At 41.9% G+C, this 25,703-nt stretch overlaps 2 protein-coding genes across 3 annotated transcripts in view; one reads left to right on the top strand and one right to left on the bottom strand.

The window, feature by feature from the left end:
- SIX6 (SIX homeobox 6) overlaps nt 1–14,144 on the bottom strand; it is a 32,355-nt gene extending 18,211 nt beyond the window's left edge. For both annotated transcript variants that reach the window (XM_060754041.2, XM_060754050.2), the window contains exon 1: nt 12,583–14,144. In XM_060754041.2, the coding sequence (XP_060610024.1) occupies nt 12,583–13,154 (572 nt within the window). In that variant the 5' untranslated portion in view covers nt 13,155–14,144. The remainder of the gene's footprint in view (nt 1–12,582) is intronic.
- A 6,436-nt stretch (nt 14,145–20,580) lies between these two features.
- C1H14orf39 (chromosome 1 C14orf39 homolog) overlaps nt 20,581–25,703 on the top strand; it is a 67,944-nt gene continuing 62,821 nt past the window's right edge. The window contains exon 1 of the mRNA XM_060754881.2: nt 20,581–20,937. The gene's annotated coding sequence lies outside the window, so the exon portion shown is untranslated. The remainder of the gene's footprint in view (nt 20,938–25,703) is intronic.

Consider the following 25,703-nt stretch of genomic DNA (forward strand, 5'->3'; position numbering starts at 1 on the left):
CCTCTGATTTAGACTAATAAATCTCTTAAGACCCATAATCATAGACTGCTGTTTGTGTCATCAATCCATCATTTCTACCTAAAGGACAAGAACAAATCTTGTCATCTAGACCAATGCTGGATACTCAATGTCCAGAAATGGGAAGAGAAAGAGAATTACAAATTTGACAGTAAAAGATATGCATGTTCAAAATGTTAATTTTAATCCTGGGGGATATCTGATTCAACCATCATATCCTAACAGAGAATTTACCCGTTTTATCATTATATATATTTATAATGGCAATAATAATACTTTATAATATTATCATCATTATGTCCATTTAAAAGCTCAAGCCAGCCCCACATCAGTCACACAAAATTATCATTCCTTGAGGACACTTGTGAAGGAGGTTCTCAAAGGCAATATGTACATGTCTTTTTAAATAAATACTTAAATAAATGAATAATTTTTAAAGTCCAGAAATGAGCATAAATCTGTGATCTGTTGGCTGTGAGTTCACAGTGAGTTTCCAGGAAAGACAGAGACAGTTGTATTCAATTGACATAAATATGGGGCCAATCTCTTGCACACATAGCTTAGGAGGAATTGATAGAGGTATTTTGCTTTACATAGAGTGTGTGATGGGAAGGTGAGATTAGGCATGAGGTTTTATGGACTATGTACATAAGACATATTTTGCCCCCTCTTTTTTTACCCTTGAAACATTTTGTGCCTTCAGAGACAGTTTGACTATGGCCCTATCTTTAAAAGATATAAACTGATATTTATAGTGTTGGATAACCCACTGCCTCCCTTTAGACCAGTTGTTCTCAATCTGTGGGTCCCCAGATGTTTTGGCCTTCAACTCCCAGAAATCCTAACAGCTGCTAAACTGTCTGGGATTTCTGGGAGTTGTAGGCCAAAACACCTGGGGACCCACAGGTTGAGAACCACTGCTTTAACAGGTCCCTCTGTTATGATCTGGTCATCGACTGTAATAAATATTACTTACTTACAATGGCCCTATCATGTGAGTTTCAGATCTCTTAAACCTGAATGGCACCAGATCCCACCTGATCGTGGAAGCTAAGCAGGGTCAGCCCTGACTGGGACTTGGATAGGAAACTTCCGGGAATACAAGTTGCTATGGACTCTTTTCAGAAGAAGGAACTGGCAAAACCACCTCTGAATACTTCTTGTCTATGAAACCCTATGAATACACGGGGTCACAACAAGTTGACAAGCAGCTTGAAGGCACATGCATATACACAAATAGTACCATGCATTACAACCATGCTTCCAAATCCAACTGAGTCATACTAGTTCCCAGCCCTAATTCTATACACCCATCTATCCAATTACTCTCCATCCACCTGTTGGGACTGCTACCTACTCAAGATATATGTTTTTGCCAACATCACTTAATAACGTGAGAAAACCGTCTTATTCAACACTGGTTTCTGGGAACTATCTTTCTAAAGGATTTTTCCCCTGAGATCTGCAAGCTGTGTCCACAGCTTAAAATGTCTATCTGAAGCTGTGTCCGCAGCTTAAAATTCCAGGGGCCCATTCTACATTTTTTATATGTGGTGGACATGCAACAAACCAAAAAACTACTGGAAACAGATTCATGTATGTCTGAAAAAGATGCTGAACACAAACTTCAAAATGACACCACAAATGTACTTTTTGAACATGCGAGATAAAGAACTAGAAAGGAAATTCGGGGAGGAAATGTTTTACATGACAGCGGCAGCTCTAATAGTATATGCTAGATACTGGAAAACTCCAGAGATCCCTCCCTTAGAAGAATGGGGAAAATATATAATAGATTTGCTAATGATGGATAACTATACTTTTAAGAAGAGAACTGTTAAAGAACTTTGTTAATGAATAGCAACCAGTGGTTCAACGTCTTAATAAAAAAGTAAAATTAAACTAAAAATGTACATAGGAAGTGGACACTGATTTAGAGCTTTTGATGCCTTCATCGGTACTATTCAAATAGAAGACCTTAAACAAAAGATATTAAGTTAGAAATTATAATGAAACACTAATAGCTGGGAAATATTGCACTGTACTCAACAAACACTTATAAATGTATGTCTATTCTAATAAATAAATATACTGTATTTTTAAAAAAAATTCAGGGCCCGTTCACATGACACGGTTACAATACTATGATTACACTTTAACTGCCATAACAATAACTTATGAAATCCAGGATGAAGCACATGGCTTCTTGGTTGGAAATTCTAACCACTTCTCCCTCAGCTCCAAAATTGAGGATTTCACAGGACTGAATCGTATCAGTTAAAGTGGGATCACAGTGTTATAAATGCATAATGTTAATTGGTCCTGGGTCATATAATAACTGGGTAGTTGTAGGTTTTTTCGGGCTCTATGGCCATGTTCTAGAGGCATTCTCTCCTGACACTTTTCCTGTATCTATGGCAAGCATCCTCAGAGGTTGTGACTCACAACCTCTGAGGATGCTTGCCATAGATGCAGGCGAAACGTCAGGAGAGAATGCCTCTAGAACATACCCATAGAGCCCAAAAAACCTACGGAAACACACTGATTCCAGCCATGAAAGCCTTTGACAATACTTATAATAACTGTCTGTGGACATACAATAACAGCAGTGTGACTTTGGTGTAGCTCATATATTTTCCACCTGATACCTTCCACATATTTGATCTTCATCCCTGTGATACCCCATATTGGCCAGGCTACTTGGGACTGATGGAAGCTACAGTCTGGATGATACCAGACCTGAGAAAAACTGGGAAGAGAGGAGAGATAGTTTTTTAGTGTTCAGTTTGGGGATCCTGGGAGTTCCTTATAGATCTACTAGACCAGTCTTTTCTATTAAGAACAATACTAATCTTCTTCTGCAATGGGCAGTCACAAAAACGTTTTGCTACACTGTGGAGTATATTTATCAGTTTGTGCAAGCACCGATAACAGGGTTTTTCAGACTTCCTTTCTCGCCCCACTCTGATACAAACATTTCTATGCAACAGGCAGGAATCCGATAACAGATGTACATCCTTTTCTATGAATTAGGAAATCTGAAAAACTCTGGTAAAGATCCATATTTATGCACACCATGTTTAGCCAAGGCTGAGAGAAAATGGTGATCCATTGAAACAGGATTAGCTTTCATTCATACTACCCACTTTGCTAATCTAACATTACCCATATTGGCATATTTTATACAATTTTGCAAGTTAATGAGAGCCTTACAATTCTGCCAGCTGAATAATGCATACTATTCTAATCCAAACACTTCTGATTTTACATTATATTGTGATTTTACATTATAGTTTCAGACTCTATATGTTGGTGCCACATTTGGCTGTGGCAGTAGACACAAAATATTTGGTACTTTCTTCTAAAAAGCATTTCTTATCAATGGGTTGCTGTGAGTTTTCCGGGCTGTATGGCCATGTTCCAGAAGCATTCTCTCCTGACGTTTCGCCCACATCTATGGCAGGCATCCTCAGAGGTTGTGAGGTTCTTATATTATTGCTATACTTTCCTGTTATGTTTTACTGGATGATCAATGGGACCTACAGCAATAAATACACAGGAGAGTGACCCTGTAATAATATTTTAAGTAGATTTTGTTTGGCTCTAGATTTTGTATTATAGGATTTTTTCCCCCAGGGGAGTAATTTCCATACCAATTTTAAAATATTATTCAAATCTGTGAAATTTAAATGTCAGCTCTCCAAGAGAATATAACTACATCAGTAAAAACATGCATGCTGCTCAGAACAGACTCCCATTGAGTTAAATGGGGTTTACTCTCAGGAAAGCATGAATGCAGCAACAGGAACCTATTTCACATTTTTATTAAACAGAATACAATTCAGTGCCACCCAAAGATGTTAAGTTCTACATTTCAAGTAGAAACATAACTAAGGATATACTCTAAGACTATTTCCTACAGTGATCTTCTTTGTTAGGGCACAGATTTTGTCAAAGAGTCGGTGGGTTCGTCTGAAGCTAATCCATCCTCATTATCAAAATAGTGCATCTGAATTCTGAATGTATATTCAGACTACTGATGAATCATTGTTTAGAGCATTACAAGTTACTGTAAAGCCTTCATCAGAGGATTCCAGCCAAAATAAAACAGATTTGTGCTTGAAATACATTGTGTCGTTGCTATTTCCTCGTCTCTCTCCTTCCATTGTTAGCATTCTCAGAACAAAGGCAAGAAGAAGGCAATTAGTCTAAGTGAAGAAGTTCAGATCTGTCAAGACACAACCACTCCATAAACTGGGGAAAGGCTACGACAAATAACATCAGTATGATCTGGTATTTCAGTATGAAAAATTCATGGTTCTAAGGGTTATAATATGTAATAGTAATAAATTCATATTCCCTTTCAACCAGCTTTTTAGCAGGATGGATGGATAGATGGATGTATAGATAGCTATATGTGTAAGATTCTATTCAGTTTAGAAAATGTTTTAAACTAAATTCTACAAAGGGCCATTCACAACTGAAACATGAAAAATTGCTTCCAATAGATAAAGTATCCTTAAATGTCATTTTCTCAAGGAAGCTTTCAGGGCACCAAATCCCAGAAGAATTCATTTTAGTTCCAAATATTTTAAAACACAGGGAAGGACACAAATATGGAGATGCACTGGATGTTTTATTTCCTTTTCCCCTTTCTTCATTTCTCCTCATCTGGTGAACCCACAACAAGCCACTTAAATTCAAAATCTTTTAATTACAGTTTTATTTCCTTGATTTTTTAAAAGGAGTTTATGAGTCAACATACTAACATTTACTCTCACTTGTCCATCCTTTGTTCATATACTGCAAGACGATCTGCTCTATGGGGTTGATAAGACATTCAAGAATTTATACTAAAATTAATTTGGCATTTGAATAACAATTTCCTCGTATTGTCGAAGGCTTTCATGGCCAGAATCACTGGGTTGTTGTAGGTTTTTTCGGGCTATATGGGCATGTTCTAGAGGCATTCTCTCCTCTAGAACATGCCCATATAGCCCGAAAAAACCTACAACAATCCAACAATTTCCTCCTCCTTCACTTTAAGGTACTCCTAAGTGCCTTCTGTTTCCAATTTAAATTAATTGCAAAGATATAGGCAGGGAAACACACATATTTCAAGCCTATCTAATTTCTTTCAGAAGTCAATCCTGCTTCCCAAGAAAGGGTCCTATTTTTACTTTGGTCCGCACCCTAAGTTGTTCCCTGGTTGTTTCCCTTTTTGAGATAATGATGCAAAACTGGTTGATTTTCAGGCCCTTTGGGAGATTGTGAATTGTGAAGCCAGGCCACTGTGACTCTCCTACTGAAAAATATAGGTCATTCTTCCTAATTAATGCATCTAAATAGAAAGCCGTTCCCAGTGTCAGATGGGTTTTCTGTTCTCCTGAACTCCTCTTTTCCCTGCTTATTCTTAATTTCTGTTTATAGACACACCTTGAACCAGTTCTTCTTTCCCCAAATCTCCCATTTTTTCTGCCTTTAAAAGACTATACTGATTGCTTCTTTTGGGTGGGTGTGTATGTTGTGTGTGTGAGAGTGTATTTAATGGCATTTATCCTTCTAAAGAAGAAGGCTGTGATTTCATAAGAATAATTATTATTATTATTATTATTATTATTAATTATTTATATCCAGCTTTTCTCCCTCATGGGACCCAAAGCAGCTTAAAACATATTAAAATCATATAAGCAACAATTCATTTCACATAAATGAATGTGCACCAATGATATGCATGACATTCAGTTGTACACTTTAGGTACAGCTGCCTAGAATAATTATTAACAGTCTTTAAAACACATTTATTTCATTATTATTCCAAATCTTATTTAAAATCTGTTTTGTTTGAATTAAATAAGGTTGTTTCATAGTTTGATATGTATGCAGTAGAATCCAGCACTGTGTCTTTCAAGTGCGTGTTGAGGCAAATAGATGGACTGATCAAACTGAAAAAGCCATAAACCATGTTATTTAGCATTATAGTCATACACTTTGGTTGTAACTAAACCCACATTCAAGCAAAAAGAGATGAGGTGTCATTAATTGTACAGTATTTAAGAACAAAAGCAGAGCACTTCACCCGAAACTCACAACTGAAAGCAGGTTACATTACACACAAAGAAACCTAATCTTTCTTTGTGTGGACAATTTCAACAGAAAGGAGGAAACCATGAAAATGAACAAAATCTGGCTACCAATATTTTTTTTAAACCTCTAAAATGAGGACAGTAAATAAAGAACAACAGGGGGATTCCAGACAGGAATCAACCAAGGCCAGCTGACATCTTTCAACAAAGGATCCCCCAGGCAGCAATCAGCCAGGCTTTGAGGCTGAAAGGCCATTCAATGCTGATACAGGTGGCCAATTGCAATATTCACATTTGCCTCAAGCAGACAAGAGTTCTTTCTCCCACCCTGGACATTATTCCACAGATATATAAACCTCACTTGCCTAGTTTCCAACAGAGAATGCCTGCCATAAATGTGGGTAGAACATCAGGAGAGAATGCTTCTGTTAACTGAAAGCCTTACCCACTTTTTATCTGTTTTGGGCTCCCCTCAATTACACATTTTCTATTCCTACCTCATCCAGGTTTTATCATTTTACCTTGTCCATTTGGCCTGCCCATTCTGTTCAATTTTATATTGTGTTTATTTGCTTTATTTATTTTATTTTGCTACTGTATGTATTTTATTCTGATGTAATTTTTTGTTGTCTGCATTCTGTATTTTTATTTTGGTGTATTGTATCTTTGGGCTTGGCCTCATGTTAGCCGCCCTGAGTCCCCTTTGGGGAGATGGTGGCGGGGTATAAATAAAAAATATTGTTATTGTTGTTGTTGTTGTTATTATTATTATTATTATTATTATTACAGCCTGGAAAACTCAAAGCAATCCAGTGATTCTGGCCATGAAAGCCTTACACAACACATCCCCTTGCTATAGTTTACACTTCCCAATTTAACTGGCCCTTGAGGTCTCTTCCAGCTCTCTATTTCTAGCATCACATCATATTGATATCAGTAGGGCAGGCTGTTGCTTCAGAAAGCAAATCTGAATTAATGGAAACTTTACTGCCAAGGAAGTGTGTTAACATTTAGAGTGGCAATTAATATTTTACAAGGGAGGTAGATTTCCGTAGCAAGCCTGTCTCTATTCTACTATATCAAGCAGATTTTTTAATAGGCTGAACCAGAGTGAAATTGCATTTGTTTGCAGATCATTTCTTTGGTAGAGAGAAGTGGGTGAGTTAGTTATGAAGAACCACAACTCTCTTCTTGAAATAAATCAACAGAAAGGGAGGGCTTCAATAGCCTAAAGGCACTAGATCCCATAGTCTGCCCATAGAAGTTAAGAAGGGAGAGCCCAGGTTAGTATTTGGAGGAGAGATCGCCAATGAATACCAAGTATTATAGGATATATTCAGAAGAAGGAACCATGATTGCATTGTTTTTACTTTGTTTATTGTATTTATATGTCTTATGTATTTTACTGTGTTGTTGTTTGTGCTTTGTTTTATCTTATTTTATATAATATGCTGTTGAGCTTGGCCTCATGTAAGCCGCCCTGCGAGATGGAGGTGGGGTATAAATAAAGTATTATTATTGGTGTTGTAATAGGTTTTTCCGGGCTATATGGCCATGTTCTGGAGGCAATTTTTCTCCTGACGTTTCGCCTGCATCTATGGCAAGCATCCTCAGAGGTAGTGAGGTCTGTTGGAAGTAGGAAAAATGGGTTTCTATTTCTGTGGAATGACCAGGGTAATGTTTCAGCTGGAATGCAAATCAAGGTGATCAGCTGAAACATTACCCTGATCATTCCACAGATATATAAACCCATTTTTCCTACTTCCAACAGACCTCACTACCTCTGAGGATGCTTGCCATAGATGCAGGCGAAACGTCAGGAGAAAAATTGCCTCCAGAACATGGCCATATAGCCCGGAAAAACCTACAACAACCCAGTGATCCTGGCCATGAAAGCCTTCGACAATACTATTATTATTATTATTATTATTATTATTATTATTATTATTATTTCCTTGCCTAAGAAAATCCTATGAGATTCATCAGTCCACAAGCAACTTAAAAACAGAAATATTTGCACAAAGAAGAGTCTGTGTTACAAAAATATTCTTCCTCTTCCAAAACACACTCTCTGTAATTCACTGTTTTCCTTGTGGTTTTTCCATTTGTCATCAAGAGCAGACAAAAGAGGAAAATTATCTCCTGCCTGCATCTCTCTCTCTCCATACTTAGACAAGGGATAATGTTTTTTTAAATAAGCATATATTAAACTACACAACGGAAGGATATAATTTAATACTATTATATTGTGCTTTCTGATACCCATGTATACAGATGGGCATTTCTAATACTGTTAAATGCTAACCCAGTTAGTAGTCCAGTTAAACCAAGGCTTAGCTGGGGTTTTTTTTTTTTTCTTTCACCCACTGGTCCCATTTTTCAATGCACGTGCACTAAGTAAATCACGTTTACTTGGAATACATCTGTTGTGTTTTCGAGAGGTCCCAAATATAGAACGTTAGGTTTGGGTTGCTGTGAGTTTTCGGGCTACATAGCCAGATTTTGTCCATTGTCATGGTCTCTTCCTTTCTGTTGAAACTGTCCACATGCTTGTGGATTTCAATGACTTCTCTGTGTAGTCAAACATGATGGTTGTTAGAGTGGTCCAGCATTTCTGTATTCTCAAATATAGCAAGGGGACATTAAAAGTATCTAATTTCCCCCTTTTTGGGGGGTTGGGATGAAAGTTCTTGCATTTTTAAACCTCCTCTACTAAATCCATACTGGAGGAAATATTCCAGACTCTAAAATTAGTGTATCTTGCATTAAATTCCAAATACTGAGACAAAACAGATATTTCTCTAAGGTAAATGGCTTCAATCATAGGGATCAGTCCCAAACAGATTCAAGCAACTGATTCATTGGTTGACTGGTGAGTCAACAGATAGTTAAGTTATTCTAATAATAGGATGCAAGCCAGTGTTGGTTACTATCCTAAGAACATGCCTATATGATCCTTAAAGGAAATGTCTATATTATCCTTGTGCATCTAATGTTTACAATTCTTATCTAATCTAATGTTATAATTCTTATTTTTAATTCTGTTTGCTGCTTGTATTGTTTCTTGTTTTCCTCTATTGGTTGTTTATGTTATTAATTGTTTATCCTACTTTATGTAGTTTATTGTATTTTATTGTATTATTTATGTTGTGAGATGGGGCGGGATATAAATATTATTATTGTTATTGTTATTGTTATTGTTATTATTAAAAGAATGAGAGTAAAATAAAAACACAGCAATAAGTTTTTGGACAGTGAGGGGTTTGACTGAATTCACATTTGAAAAATTAAAAGAATTAAAAGAAACAGGATACAACTGAAAACTGAATTTATTATTATTATTATTATTATTATTATTAATTCAAATTTGAAAAATCAAAAGAAACATGATACAATTTAAAACTGAATTATTATTATTATTATTATTATTATTATTATTATTATTATTAGGTTTCAGTGAATTCACATTTGAAAAATTAAAAGAAACATGGTACAATTGAAAACTGAATTATTATTATTATTATTATATTAGGTTTCAGTGAATTCACATTTGAAAAATCAAAAGAAAGAAAACGTCCATAAATCCTGTACTGCAAGAGTTTGCCTTTCCTAATTCTTCTAATATTTGATAGCTTTAGTATACTCAGGAATTGAAATCTTGTCTCTTTTGTAGTAAGTCTACACTTTTTGTGCATACAATTGAAAACTGAATTTATTATTATTATTATTATTAGGTTTCAGTGAATTCACATTTCAAAATTTAAAAGAAACATGATACAATTGAAACATGAATTCATTATTATTATTAATTCACATTTGAAAAATCAAAAGAAACATGTTACAATTGAAAACTGAATTATTATTATTATTATTAGGTTTCAGTGAATTCACATTTGAAAAATCAAAAGAAAGAAAACGTCCATAAATCTTGTACTGCAAAAGTTTGCCTTTTCTAATTCTTCTAATATTTGATACTCAGGAATTGAAGTTTTGTCTCTTTTGTAGTAAGTCTATAATAATAAATTCAGTTTTCAATTGTGTGTACACACAATTGAAAACTGAATTTATTATTATTATTATTATTATGTTTATGTTTATGTTTATTGTTAGATTTCAGTGAATTCACATTTGAAAAATCAAAAGAAACATGATACAATTTAAAAAATGAATTATTTATTATTAATTTATTATTAGGTTTCAGTGAATTTACATTTGAAAAAATTAAAAGAAACATGATACAATTGAAAAATTGATTTATTATTATTATTATTATTATTATTATTATGAATTTACATTTGGAAAATTAAAAGAAACATGATACAATTGAAAACTAAAATTATTATTATTATGTTTTTATTAAGTTTCAATGAATTCATATTTGAAAAATCAAAAGAAAGGAAATGCCTATAAATCCTGTACTGCAAGAGTTTGCCTTTCCTAATTCTTCTAATATTTGCTAGCTTTAGTATATTCAGGAATTGAAGTTTTGTCTCTTTTGTAGTAAGTCTGTACTTTTTTGTACATACAATAGAAAAATGAATTATTATTATTATGTTTATTATTAGGTTTCAGTGAATTCACATTTGAAAAATCAAAAGAAACATGATACAGTTGAAAACCGAATTATTTACTATATTTATTATTAATAATATGTGTATTTATTTTTGTTTATGTTTCTTTATGCCCCATTCTTTATGCCCCATTACCTCTCCCTAAGGAGATTCAAAGCATGAAAAGTATAAAAGTATGAAAGCCACCTTTGAAAACCTATATATCCCCCTGGAGTCCTCCTCTTTCTAACCTGGTTCTATTATTTGGATTCAAAGGGACCCTGCTTTATCTCTCCCGAAGGAGGCTCAAAGTATGAAAAAGTTTGAAAGCTGGCTTTGGAAACCTATATATAGACAGAGATGGAGAAGGATATAGAGAGATAGAGATAGAGAGATGGAGATGGAGAGATAGAGAGACAGAGAGATAGAGATAGAGAGATGGAGATAGAGAGACAGAGAGATAGAGATAGAGAGATAGAGATAGAGAGATGGAGATAGAGAGGTGGAGATGAAGATGGAGAGATAGAGAGACAGAGAGATAGAGCGATGGAGATGGAGAGATGATGGAGATGGAGATAGAGAGATAGAGAGATAGAGATAGAAAGATTGAGATAGAGAGATGGAGATAGAGAGATTGAGAGACAGAGAGATAGAGAGATGGAGATGGAGATGATAGAGATGATGGAGATGGAGATAGAGATAGAGAGATATAGCGATGGAGATGGAGATGGAGAGATGATGGAGATGGAGATAGAGAGATAGAGAGATAGAGATAGAAAGATTGAGATAGAGAGATGGAGATAGAGAGATTGAGAGACAGAGAGATGGAGATGGAGATGATAGAGATGATGGAGATAGAGATAGAGAGATATAGTGATGGAGATGGAGATGGAGAGATGATGGAGATGGAGATAGAGAGATAGAGAGATAGAGATAGAAAGATTGAGATAGATGGAGATAGATAGAGAGATTGAGAGACAGAGAGATAGAGAGATGGAGATGGAGATGATAGAGATGATTGAGATGGAGATAGAGATAGAGAGATAGAGTGATGGAGATGGAGATGGAGAGATGATGGAGATGGAGATAGAGAGAGATAGAGATAGAGATAGAAAGATTGAGATAGATGGAGATAGATAGAGAGATTGAGAGACCGAGAGATAGAGAGATGGAGATGATAGAGATGATGGAGATGGAGATAGAGATAGAGAGATAGAGATAGTGAGAGACAGAGATAATTTTTTCCTTGATTCCTCCTGTTGCCATTTCTAACCAGGTTCTGTTATTTGGATTCAGAATGAACCTCCCTCGCCCCCCTCGCCCCCAAAGTATACCAAAATAAGCCAAGAGGATATATATTAGATACATTAGGAAAGGGAAGAGATACAATTTGTCTCTATTAGGATGGTAAACAAAAAAGCGCTGTGAATGGAAGTGGACAAATAGAGAGAGGAACCTATGGCTGGATCAACACTGCATTATGTGGTTAGTGTACTGCAGGCATGGCCAAGCTTGGGACCTCCCTCCAGGGGTTTGGACTCCAACTCCCACCATTCCTAACAGCCTCAGGCCCCTTCCTTTCAAAGGGACCCTGCTTTATCTCTCCCGAAGGATGAAAAGTATAGAAGTATAGAAGTATGAACAAGTATGAAAGCTGGCTTTGGAAACCGATAGATAGATAGATAGATAGATAGATAGATAGATAGATTAGATGTAGATGGAGAGATAGAGAGATGGGGATTATGGAGATGATGGAGATGGAGATAGAGATAAATCTGTCAGGGGTGATTTGAATCGGAAATTTGATTTGAAATCGGATTTGAAAAGGAAAGGGCCTGAGGCTGTTAGGAATGGTGGGAGTTGAAGTCCAAAACACCTGGAGGGAGGTCCCAAGCTTGCCCACGCGTGCCTGACGGGCTGGGACCGACCTGTTTTTGGCGGCGGCGGCCCGGTCCCTCTGTCTCCGGTTCTTGAACCAGTTCCCCACCTGGGTGGGGGTGAGGCCGGTGGCCTGGGCCAGCTCCCTCTTCTTGCCCGGGTTGGGGTAGGGGTCCTGCAGGTACCACTCTCGGAGCAGGTGCCGCGTGCGCTCCTTGAAGCAGTGGGTCTTCTGCTCGCCGTCCCAGATGGTGCGCGGGAGCGGGAACTTCTTCCGGACGCGGTACTTGTCCACGGGGCCCAGGGGCCTCCCGCGCAGCTTCTCGGCCTCCTGGTAGTGGGCCTCCAGCCAGAGCGCCTGCAGCTTGGCGTGCGACTCCTTGGGGAACTTGTGCGACTCCAGGATGTGGTAGAGCTCGCGGAAGTGGCCCCCGTGGAAGGCCACCACGGCGCGGGCCCGCAGCACGGACTCGTTGCGGCTGAGGGCCTCGCAGGCGGCGGGGGCCACGGGCAGCGACCACAGGAACCGGCCCAGCCGCTCCACGTCGCCGCTCTCTTCCAGCGTCTCGCACACGCCGGCCACCTGCTGGGCGCTGAAGTTGAGCAGCGGCAGCTGGAACATCGTCGGGAGCTCGCCTCCTCGGACACCAAGGGGAAGAAGGGCAGGCAGGCAGGCTCGCCCCGCCGCACCCCTCAAGCCAAGCCCACGCCGCCTCTCATCGGGTGGCCAGGCGCGGAGGAGGGGGCGTCTGGAGGGTGCCCAACCTCGCCTCTCTCTCGCCTTTCTTGCCTCTCCCACTTCCACCCGTGGCGGATACTTCTGCCCTCCTTTGGGAATCTTCCCCTTCTTCTTCTTCCTTTCCCCTCTGAATAGTCCTACTGCTTGGCAAGGAAGTGACTTCTTCTCTCCTTTTCCCCTTCTACCTCCTTCCTCTCTTTCCTTCACTCTCCCCCTTTTTTCCCCTAAATGCCCAACTGTTTGGCAAGGAAGCGACCTCTTCTCTCCCTTTCTCCCTTCTTCCTTCCTTCCTTCCTTTCCTTCACTCTCCCTTTTTCCCCCTGAATGTCAACTGCTAGGCAAGGAAGCGACCTCTTCTCTCCCTTTCTCCCTTCTTCTTCTTTCCTCTCTTTTCCCTCTCTCTCCCCTTTCCCCCCCCCCCAAATGCCCAACTGCTTGGCAAGAAAGCGACCTCTTCTTTCCTTCTCTCTTTTCCCCTTCTACCTCCTTCCTTTCTTTCCCTCTCTCTCCCCTTTCCCCCCCCCCGAAACGCCCAACTGTTTGGCAAGGAAGCGCCCTCTTCTCTCCCTTTCCCCCTTCTTCTTCCTTCCTCTCTTTCCCACTCTCTCCCCTTTTCCCCCGAAATGCCCAACTGCTTGGCAAGGAAGAGACCTCTTCTCCCTTCTCTCCCTTTCTCCCTTCCTTTCTTTCCTTCACTCTCCCCCCTTTTTCCCCTAAATGCCCAACTGTTTGGCAAGGAAGCGCCCTATTCTTTCCCTTTTTTAAAATAAGCCTTTTCTTCTAAATGCTCAACTGCTTGGCAAGGAAGCGACTTCTCTCCTTCTCTCCTTTTTCCTCTTCTACCTCCTTCCTCTCTTTCCTTCACTCTCCCTCCCCCCCCCCCCCCACCCCTGAATGCCCAACTTCTTGGCAAGGAAGCGACCTCTTGTCTTCTTCTCTCCCTTTCTCCCTTCTTCCTTTCTCACTTTCCTTTTCTCTCCTTTTTTGAAATAAGCCTTTTCTCCTGAATGCTCAACTGCTTGGCAAGGAAGCCACTACTTCTCTCCTTTTTCCCCTTCTACCTCCTTCCTTTCTTTCCTTCACTCTCCCTTCTTTTCCCCCTGAAAGCCCAACTACTTGGCAAGGAAGCGACCACTTCTCTCCTTCTCTCCCTTTCCCCCTTCTTCTTCCTTTCTCTCTTTCCTTCTCTCTCCCTTTTTGAAACGACCCAACAGAGAATGGCCAACTGCTTGGCAAAGTAGCGACTTCTTCTCTTCTTTTCCCCTTCTTCCTCTCTTTCCTTCTCTTTTTTTGAAACGACCCAACAGAGGTGCCAAATGAGAATGCCCAACTACTTGGCAAGGAAGCGACTTCTTCTCTCCTTCTCTCCCTTTCCCCCTTCTGTCTCCTTCCTCTCTTTCCTTCACTCTCCCCTTTTTCCCCTGAATGCTTAAATACTTGGCAAGGAAGCGACCTCTTCTCTCCTTCTCTCCCTTTCCCCCTTCTTCTTCCTTTCTCTCTTTCCTTCCTTCTCCCTTTTTGAAACGACTCAACGGAGGTGCCAACAGAGAATGCTCAACTGCTTAGCTCTCCTTCCTTCTCCCTCCCTTTTTGGAATGACCCTTTCCCTCCCGCGCCTTGAATGAATGCCCAATTGCTTAGCGACTTCTTCCCTCCTTCTTCCCCTACTTCCTTTCTTTCCCTTTCTCTCTCTCTTTTAAACCCCTCAACAGATGTGCCAACAGAGAATGCTCAACTGCTTGACAAGGAATCGACCTCTCTGCTTCTCTCCTTTTTCCCCTTCCTCCTTCCTCTCTTTCCTTCTCTCGCCCTTTTGGGAATCACCCTTTTCCACCGAATGCACTACTGCTTGGCAAGGAAGCGACTTCTCTCCTTCTTTCCTTTCCCCCCTTCCTCCTCCTTTCTCTCTTTCCTTCCTCTCCCTTTGTGGAATGACCCTTTCCCCCGAATGCCCAACTGCTTAGCAAGGAAGCGACTTCTTCTTTCTTTCTCTCCTTTCCCCACTTCTTCTTCCTTTCTCTCTTTCCTTCTCTCTCTCTTTTTGGAATATCCCTTTTCCTCCTTAACTGCTTGGCAAGGAATCCCCTCCTTCTCTCCTCCTCTCCTCCTCTCCTCTGTCTTCCAGACTAAGGCGCTTCTTTTTTTCCCGAACTGATTTCAACACTAGCTACTAATTCTCTTTCCTTCTTCTTCTTCTCCTTCCTGCCCTTAGACTTGTCTTCTTTCAGGGCGCGGGTGTGCAACTGCTTGGCGACTATTCCTCTCCTCTTTCATCCACCTTCTCAGCCTTTTTTGAAATGCTTCTTCCTCCCGCGCCCTGAATGCAAGGAAGAGACTACTTCTCTCTTTCGCTCCTCTGTCTTCCAAATTGAGGCGCTTCTTCTTCTTCCAGAACGGGTGAGTTCAATGACTTTTTAATTCTCCTTTCGCCTTCTCCTTCTCAGCCTTAAAAGCGCCTGGGTGTCCACTTCCTTGGCGACTGATTTCTCTCTCTTTGCACCAAAACCTCATCCGCGTTCGCTTTTTCCTGGGCGAGAGCGCAAGGGTTCCCAATCTGTCCCTTCCTTGCGACCTCGAAGGCCACCTGGTTTGCACGGTGGCGACTGAGTCTCCTCTAATTCTCTCCTCCTTTTCTCCTTTCTCTCCCTCTCACTTCTTCTTCGGCGCTTCAATGCCCGGCTGGTTCACGCTGCGGGCGAGGAATTCTTCCCTCTTTTCCTCAAAACCTGCTTCGCGCTCGCCTCTTTTTCTCAGTGCAGGGCGAGCGCAAAGCTCTTCCTCTCCTTTCCTCTCTCTCTCTCTCTTCTTCCTCGGGGCCTCCGCCTCCTCTTCCTCCCTCGTTTGGGTGGAAAGCCTTCTTCCCCCGCAGGAAAAGAGAGAAAAGCGATGAAGAAGAAGAAAGGAGGAAGAAGAGAAGACTGCGCCGCGCTCCGGTTTGTCGCCTCAAGTTTGGGAGGCGGGAGGAGGAAGAGGAGGAGGAGGAGGAGGGAGGACATGTGTGTTTGTGTGTGCGGAAAGGGGAGGAAGGGCAAGGGAAAGCCCTCCGCCGCCCAGCCCATTCTGCCCTCCCTTTGACGCACCCGTGGCTCCGGATTCGCTACTCCTGCCTAATCCTCCGCGTATTGGTCGCCCTCCGCTCCGTTTCCATGGCAGGGCTGCCTGCCCATCACTGCCAGGCCCCTGCCAATCAAGTGGCTGCCAAGACGAGGCAGCCAGGGAAGCCGCGGTGGGCCTGTGGACGCGGAGCATCTCCAAACTCTGTCTTTTTCGGGGTTGGTTCATCCTCTTCAGATCCAAGTGTCCCAGTTCCTATCTCCCTCCCAAGACTAAGACCAGAAGGAGAGGGGAAGAATGGGCTTTTGTTGGGTTTCATCCCTGAAAGTGTGTCTCTTGTGTCAACAAGTTTCCAGTCCTCGATGAGTAGCTAGTCTAGAGACAGGGCCAAGCTGAGGGATTCCTTTCCCCATATTCCTATGGCTTTTGTTGGGTTTCATCCCTGAACTTGTGTCTCTTGTGTCATCAAGTTTCCAGTCCTCGATGAGTAGCTAGTCTAGAGACAGGGCCAGGCTGAGAGATTCGTTTCCCCATATTCCTATGTATGGTTTCTCCCCAAAAAGGGCTTTGTTTGTCCTCCTCTTGCTAGCCACTCTCTCCAGTCCTCTTTGATGATGGAATTTCCTTTTTTTAAGGCCATGTGGCCATTCACCATTCACCATTTTTCCAGTCTCTTCTGCCTTCCTTTCTGAGGATGCACATTTTGCCTCACTCTAGGCAAAATGTAACTATTATTTATTTATTTCTTGCACTTATTGACCGCCCCTCTCAGCCCGGGGGCGACTACGTCGACTTCCCCCCTTTTACCTCTTTAAGAAGATATGATTTAGTAAGCTAGACCTTTTCTATCAAGGATGTATTTCTTTTACTTCAATAAATATTTTTGAACCTAAAGTTCTGACTCTGCAACCCTAAGCCATTCCGAAGAATAGAAGCTTATCCCAGCTCATTACACACGTAAGTTTCTGATGGTTATGAAGTTTACTTCTGGGACTCTGCTATATTTATGGTGGAATCACCCCAACTGAGGGTTATTTTAAGCCTAACAACTCAGAACCCTCAACAAAAGGTTATGGGCCCCCCCATGCTTCCCCTCTCCTCTTTGCAGGAGAGGCAGCTAAGCTGGGCAAACTTGGGCCCGCCATGTGTTTTGGACTTCAACTCCCACAATTCCTAACAGCCTGAACTGAAGTCCAACACGCCTGAAGAGCCCAAGTTTGCCCATGCTTGCTCTAAGATGCAGGGGCTGTTGGCACAAGTCAGGAGTTGGTGAGTCCTCCGCCTTTAGAGCTGAAAGAAGCCTGGACGAATCACAGAATGGTCGAGTAGGGATATCCAGTCCAACTCCTGTCACACGGGAAGGAAAATGCAACTCCATTTGCCTAGAATATCTCTTTGATGTTTTGGGAAGGAGCAAAGGCCACCCTTGAAGATTAAAGGCTCATAGTGGGACTTGGGGAAGAAAGTGTAGATCCGGAAGCATCTCACAGGAGAAAGGAATCGCTCCTACAAGAGCCCAATCAATCCAGCAGAGTTGCTGTGAGTTTCCAGGCTGTATGGCCATGTTCCAGAAGCATTCTCTCCTGACTTTTCATCCACATCTATGGCAGGCATCCTCAGAGTTTGTGAGGTATATTGGAAACTAGACAAGGGAAGTTGAAGGTACAAGGTAGGAGAAAGAACTCTTGTCTCTTGGAGGCAAGTGTGAATGGTGCAAGTAATCACCTTGATTATTTATTTATTTATTATTTGAACTTTAGTATTGCATCTTCAAGACCTGGCTGATTTCTCCCTGGGGGAATCCTTTGTTGGGAGGTGTTAGCTGGCCCTGATTGATTCTTCTCTGGAATTCCCCTGCTTTTTTGAGCGTTGCTCTTTATTTCCTGTCCTGATTTTAGAGTTTTTTCAATACTGGTAGCCAGATTTTGTTCATTTTCATGTTTTCCTCCTTTCTGTTGAAATTGTCCGCGTGCTTGTGGATTTCAATGGCTTCTCTGACATGGTGGTTGTGAGAGTGGTCCAGCGTTTTTGTGTTCTCAAATAATACCCTGTGTCCAGGTTGGTTCATTGGGTGCTCTGCTATGGCTGACTTCTCAGCTTGAATTAGTCTGCATTTTCCTTGATTTGTGTTTGGGCAATGCTGCTGCGTTTGGTGGTTCTTATGTAGACTTGTCCACAGCTGGGTGGTATACGGTAGACTCCTGCAGAGGTGAGAGGATCTCTTTTGCTGAACAATAGCATTTGTTGGATGTTCTTAGTGGGTCTGTAGATAGTTTTTATGTTGTGTTCCTTCCTCGGCTGCTCTATGCGTCAGTGGCTTCCTTGATGTATGGTAAGAACACTTTTCCTCCGGGTGGATTTTTTGTCTTTACTCTCCAGGCTTGTTCTCGGTCTTGCAGCTCTTCTGATGTCTGAGGTGGAGTCTCCATTGGCCTGTAGAGCCCAGTTGAGGTGGTTCAGTTCATCTTGGAGAAGCTGGGCTTTTTTGGAGAAGTTTGTGCTTCTTTTTTGACTTGGGTGATGGTTGGAGTTTTCAGTGCCTTTCATGTTGTCTTTATTCTCGTGGCTTGTTCTTGCTCTTGCAGCTCTTCTGATGTCTGTGGTGGAGTCTCCATTGACCTGTAGAACCCACAATGGTTTGGGGTTAAAGGCTCATAGTTGGACTTGGGGAGCAAAGTGTGGAGCCGGACACCTAATTGGGAGGGAGAGCCAATACTCCAGAAGACAGGAGCAAAATTCAAAACGATCTTAAATGAAGTTCAACAGGGACAAATACAAGATACTCCACTTAGACAGAAAAAAATGAAATGCAGATACAGAATACAGAAATGCAGATACAGATAAAGATACAGAATGGGGGACAATGCCTGGCTCGAGAGCAGTACGTGTGAAAAAGATCTTGGAGTCCTCGTGGACAACAAGTTAAACATGAGCCAACAATGTCATGCGGTGGCAAAAAAAGCCCATGGGATTTTGGCCTGCATCAATAGGAGTCTAGTGTCTAGATCCAGGAAAGTCATGCTGCCCATGATCTATTCTGCTTTGGTTAGACCACACCTGGAATATTGTGTCCAATTCTGGGCACCACAATTGAATAGAGATATTGACAAGCTGGAATGTGTCCAGAGGAGGGCGACTCAAATAATCAAGAGTCTGGAGAACAAGCCTTATGAGGAATGGCTTAAAGAGCTGGGCATGTTTAGCCTGAAGAAGAGAAGGTGAGAGGAGACGTGATAGCCATGAATAAATATGTGAGAGAAAGTCACAGGGAGGAGGGAGCGAACTTGTTTTCTGCTGCCCTGGAGACTAGGATGTGGAACAATTGCTTCCATCTACAAGAGAGGAGATTCCATCTGAACATTAGGAAGCACTTCCTGACTGCGAGAGCTGTTAAGCAGTGGAACTCTCTGCCCCGGAGTGTGGTAGAGGCTCCTTCTTTGGAAGCTTTTAAACAGAGGCTGGGTGGCCAACTGTCGGGGTGCTTTGAATGCAATTTTCCTGCTGCTTGGAACAGGCATGTAGGGGGGGGGGGCGGGGCGGCTTTGGGGGCTTCAGCCCCCCCCCCCCCCCCGAAATTCTCATGGTGGTCTGCGAAAAGGCCTTACTGGTACATTATTTAGACTGTTATGTTTATTCATATCATGATCTGATCACCATGCTCAATATATCTCATATGCATGGGGTTATTGGGGTAACGATACAAAAGGTTTGCTAGGGTAGACCCTCTTTCACTCAGACTCAGCCCCCCCCCCCCCTTAATCAAAATCCTGGCTACGGGCCTGGCTTGGAAGAATGGGGTTGGACTGGATGGCCCATGAGGTCTCTTCAAACTACAAGAGAGGAGATTCCATCTGAACATTAGGAAGAACTTCCTGACTGTGAGAGCCGTTCAGCAGTGGAACTCTCTGCCCCGGAGTGTGGTGGAGGCTCCTTCCTTGGAAGCTTTTAAGCAGAGGCTGGATGGCCATTTGTCATGGGTGATTTGAATGCAATATTCCTGCTTCTTGGCAGGGGGTTGGACTGGATGGCCCATGAGGTCTCTTCCAACTCTTTGATTCTATGATTCTATGATTCCAACTCTAGGATTCTATGATTCTATGAATTGGCCACCTGCAAGGACGCTGCCTAGGTTGTTTTGATGTTTTGATCCTTGTTGGAGGCTTCTCTCATGTCCCCCCCATGGGGAGCTGGAGCTGACAGAAGGAGCTCACCCCCGCTCTCCCCGGATTAGAACCTCCGACCTGTTGGTCTTCAGTTCTGCGGGCACAAGGGTTTAATCCATTGCGCCACTGGGCTGATGGGACTTGTAATCCCCCTCCGAGAGGGCTGACTTGGGGAAGAGAGGGTATACACACACAAAGGCTCATAGTTGGACTATGAGGAAGAGAGGGTTGCCTTTAAATCCGGGGAAGGCCTTGCCCAGGGCCAGCAGCGCCCCTTCCTTTCCTTTCCTTTCCCGCCTCCTCCTCCCATCCCCTTCCCTCTCCCCTTGCCTTTCCCCTTCCCCCGCCTTGTAACCCTCATTGTTTTCGCTTGAGCAGCCTTGATATAAACACCCAGGGAGAGAGAGAGAGAAAAAAAAAGAAGCCGTGGAAGAAGTGAGAAGTCACGGGTAGGTCAAGAGAAGCAACTTAAAGGAATCTTTTTGCATTATTGATCAGCTCCCGGCCATAATTTCTGACCCTCCCTCCCTCCCCAAATATGCCTCTATTCCTTCCTCCAGATTGCATTTCCAGACCATTGGCGGAAAACTAAAGCAGGAATTAAATTAGGCTTTCATGCTAGGCTCTGAGACTATCTTTTCCTATTTCCCCAATGCTCTTTGCAATTATCATCGCTCCCAAGACAGATCTGGGGGAATATATATATATATATACACACACACACACACATATATATATATATTCCTATCTAGCCCTCCTCTGCCACGCGTTGCTGTGGCCCAGTCAATGTATATGTGTGTATATATGTGTTTATATATTTGTGTATATGTGGTTTTGTGTTGCAATGTATTTTTTGTTTGTTTTTTTACTTCCTATCTAGCCCTCCCCTGCCACGCGTTGCTGCGGCCCAGTCAATGTATATGTGTGTGTATATGTGTTTATATATTTGTGTATATGTGGTTTTGTGTTGCAGTGTATTTTTTGTTTTTGTTTTTTGGCCTTTTAAGCCTCTTTTGCTGTGTTTTCCAGTGTTTTTATGAGTGAGGATCACTCCTTGGCTTGAGAGGTGTATTGTGTCCAAATTTGGTGTCAATTCGCCCAGTGGTTTCTGAGTTATGCTAATTCCACAAACTAACATTACATTTTTATTTACATACAAGCTCAGTAGCTCAATGGTTTAACCCACTGCGTGTGTGTATAAACACAAACATTACACACACACACACATATATATACATACATGTGTGCGTGTATTCTAGCAGTCTGTGTATATGTGTTTTGTGTGTGTATATATGTGTTTATATATTTGTGTATATGTGTGTTTGCATATATGTGTGTGTGTGTATAAACACAAACATTACACACACACATATATATACATACATGTGTGTGTGTATTCTAGCAGTCTGTGTATATGTGTTTTGAGTGTGAATATATGTGTTTATATATTTGTGTATACGTGTGTTTGCATATATATGTCTGTGTGTGTGGTTTTGTGCACGTGTTGTAATGTACTTTTTTGTGTATTGTCGAAGGCTTTCATGGCTGGAATCACTAAGTTCTTGTGGGTTTTTTCAGGCTATATGGCCATGTTCTAGAGGCATTTCTCCTTAGGATAAATGCCTCTAGAACATGGCCATATAGCCCGAAAAAACCCACAAGAACTTACTTTTTTGTTTTTGGCTTTTTAAGCCTCTTTTGCTGTGTTTTTCAGTGTTTTATGAGTGATGGTCACTCGTTGGCCTGAGAGGTGTATTGTGTCCAAATTTGGTGTCAATTCGCCCAGTGGTTTTTGAGTTATGCTAATCCCACAAACAAACATTGCATTTTTATTTATATACTAGCCATCCCCAGCCACGCATTGCTGTGGCCCAGTCTGTGTATATGTGCTTTGTGTGTATATGTGTATATACCTGTGTTTGCATATGCATTGTATTTTTTTATTATTTGGGGCTTTTTAAGCCTCTTCTGCTGTGTTTTCCAGTGTTTTTATGAGTGATGATCACTCGTTGGCCTGAGAGGTGTATTGTGTCCAAATTTGGTGTCAATTCGCCCAGTGGTTTTTGAGTTATGCTAATCCCACAAACGAACATTACGTTTTTATTTATATAGAAGATGTAAGACTCTAAGGGTCCTTCCACACAGCCCTAGATCCCAGAATATCAAGGCAGAAAATCCCACATTATCTGAGTGTGGACTCAGATAACCCAGTTCAAAGCCGATATTCTGGGATATAGGGCTGTGTGCAAGGGCCCTCACTTAGTGGTTCTCAGCCTTCCTAATGCTGCAACCTCTTAATACAGTTTCTCATGTTGTGGTGACCTGACCCCCAACCATAAGATTATTTTTGTTGTGACTTCATAACTGTCATTTTGCTACTGTTATGAATCGTAATATAAATATCTGATATGCAGGATGTATTTTCATTCACTGGATTAAATTTGGTACAATTACTCCATATGCCCAAATTAGAATACTAGTGGGATTGGTGATGTTGTTGTTCATTCGTTCAGTCGTCTCCGACTCCTCGTGACCTCATGGACCAGCCCACGCCAGAGCTCCCTGTCGGCCGTCACCACCCCCAGCTCCTTCAAGGTCAGTCCAGTCACTTCAAGCATGCCATCCATCCATCTTGCCCTTGGTCGGCCCCTCTTCCTTTTGCCTTCCACTTTCCCCAGCATAATTGTCTTCTCTAGTGGGATTGGTAGGGGGATTGATTTTGTCACTTGGGAGTTGTAGTTGCTGGGATTTATAGTTAATCAACAATCAAAGGGCATTCTGAACTCCACCAATGATGGAATTGAATCAATCTTAGCACACAGAACTCCCATGACCAACAAAAAAATACTGGAAGGGTTTGGTGGGCACTGACCTTGAGTTTTGGAGTTGTAGTTCACCTACATTCAGAGAACACTGTGGACTCAAATAATGATGGATCTGGATCAAACTTGGCATGGATACTGAATATGCCCAAATGTGAACACCAGTGGAGTTTGAGGAAAATAGACCTTGATATTTGCGAGTTGTAGCTGCTGGGATTTATAGTTCACATACAATCAAAGAGCATTCTGAACTACACCAGCAGTGGGATTGAACCAAACCTGGCACGCAGAACTCCCATGACCAACAGAAAATACTTGGAAGGGTTTGATGGGCATTGACCTTGAGTTTTGGAGTTGTAGTTCACCTATATCCAGAGAGCACTGTGGACTCAAACAATGATGGATCTGGACCAAACTTGGCATGGATACTCAGTATGCCCAAATGTGAACACTGGTGGAGTTTGTGGAAAATAGACTTTGACATTTGGGAGTTGTAGTTGCTTGGATTTATAGTTCACATACAATCAAATACATTCTGAACTTACACCAACTGTGTGAGCCAAACTTCCCACACAGAACCCCCATGACCAACAAAAAATACTGTGTTGTTGGTTTTCGGGCTATATGGCCATGTTCTAGAAGCATTCTCTCCTGACGTTTCGCCTGCATCTATGGCAAGCACCCTCAGAGGTTGTGAAGTCTTTTTACTAGAGCTTTTGATCTATGTTAATTTTATCAATATCTCTGTGTGTGTATTTTTATCCTTTACAATTTATCTTGTAAATCGCCTAGAGCAGTGGTTCTCAACCTGGGGTCCCCAGATGTTTTTGGCCTACAACTTCCAGAAATCCCAGCCAGTTTGCCAGCTGTTCGGATCTCTGGGAGTTGAAGGCCAAAATCATCTGGAGACCCCAGATTGAGAACCACTGGCGATTAATAAGTAATTAAATGATGATGATTATGATGATGATATAGCCCGAAAAACCTACAACTACACAGTGATTCTAGTCATGAAAGCCTTCGACAATACAGAAAATACTGTGTTTCCTGATGGTCTTTGGCGACCCCTCTGACGCCCTCTCACGACCTCCCAAGGGGTCCCGACCCCCAGGTTGAGAAAGACTGCTCTAAGCGTTTTTGGGAAGGTTTACAATGCCTCATTTTACCCCATGAAGTGAAACAAAACCATATTGCATTGGTAAACTATATTTCTCCCTCTCTCTTTCTAGGGAGAGGGGAAGGGAAGAGAGAGCGAAAGGAAGGAAAGAAGGGGAGGGAGGGAGGAAGACTTGCACTGCCTTTTCTTTAGTATCAAGTACACTGTGACTTTTTCTCGGGAAGATCTGGTAAATCAGACGGCGGATACATAGCGCAGATGGTTTGGAGGTGTCGGGTCAGATTAAGGCACGCCTGGCTACGCCTCCGAGTTCAGTCTGACGGAAAACCCTGATATTATTTTCACAGATCTACACAGTTCACTTGAAGAAAGAGAGAGAGGGAGAGAGGGAGAGAGAGAGGAAAGAAAAACCCTCCGAGCCATTTTCATCATTTATGCCAGGCTTGCAGCTAGCGGGATGGAAACCCTTTCAATATTGCTCATTTTCATAAAAACCGACAGCAGAGCTGGAGAAGAAGAAGAAGAAGAAGAGGGTGTAGAAATTGGAGTCAATGGGGAAACACAGGAAAGAGAGATTTTATTCTTTAAGGATTCTTTGGAGGCAGAAAAGCACTGGATGAGCTCGCTTCCTTCTCCCTTCTCCACCGGGTTTGGGAATGAACGGGATTGTTTTGGTTTTAGGATGGACCTCAATGGATCTGGAAGCCCACTGGCTTGCCCTGGGCAAGTCACACTCTCTCAGCTTCCCAGGGAGCCAGCGGCAAACGCTGCCTGGACACATCTTGTCAAGAAAGCCCTCGGACAAAGTCCTCATTAGGCAACGTTTGGATTAAATTGTCTCCCGCGACGCCTTGTGCAGATGGATAGAAACAGAAAAAGAAAAGCCCTTCGGAAGGTTTGGTGACATTTGAGGAAGGACCGAAGTCACAACGCTCTCTGGAAATGCAACAGATTTGTTGGGCCATCCAAACAAGGCTTCCTCTTGCCTCGAGTTCCTTGAGAAGGGTTTTATATCCATGCAATAAGTCATAAATATAACATAGACTTGTTTCATAAGCAGGTGGAAAGTTCCTCAGTAGATAACAGGGAGACCAGTCTAGAGGATATTGAGGAGATATGAGTGAATATGGCATACTGGTTGGAGTGTTGGGATTGAACAGGCAATTCGTAACAGTCTTGTCGAAGGCTTTCATGGCCGGAATCTCAACAAAAGATTCCCCCAGGCACTGCCAGGCCATCAAATGCTAATTAAGGTGGTCAGTTGAAACATTCACAC

This window comes from Anolis sagrei, chromosome 1 (assembly GCF_037176765.1).
Source record: "Anolis sagrei isolate rAnoSag1 chromosome 1, rAnoSag1.mat, whole genome shotgun sequence".
Classification (NCBI taxonomy): Eukaryota; Metazoa; Chordata; class Lepidosauria; order Squamata; family Dactyloidae; genus Anolis; species Anolis sagrei.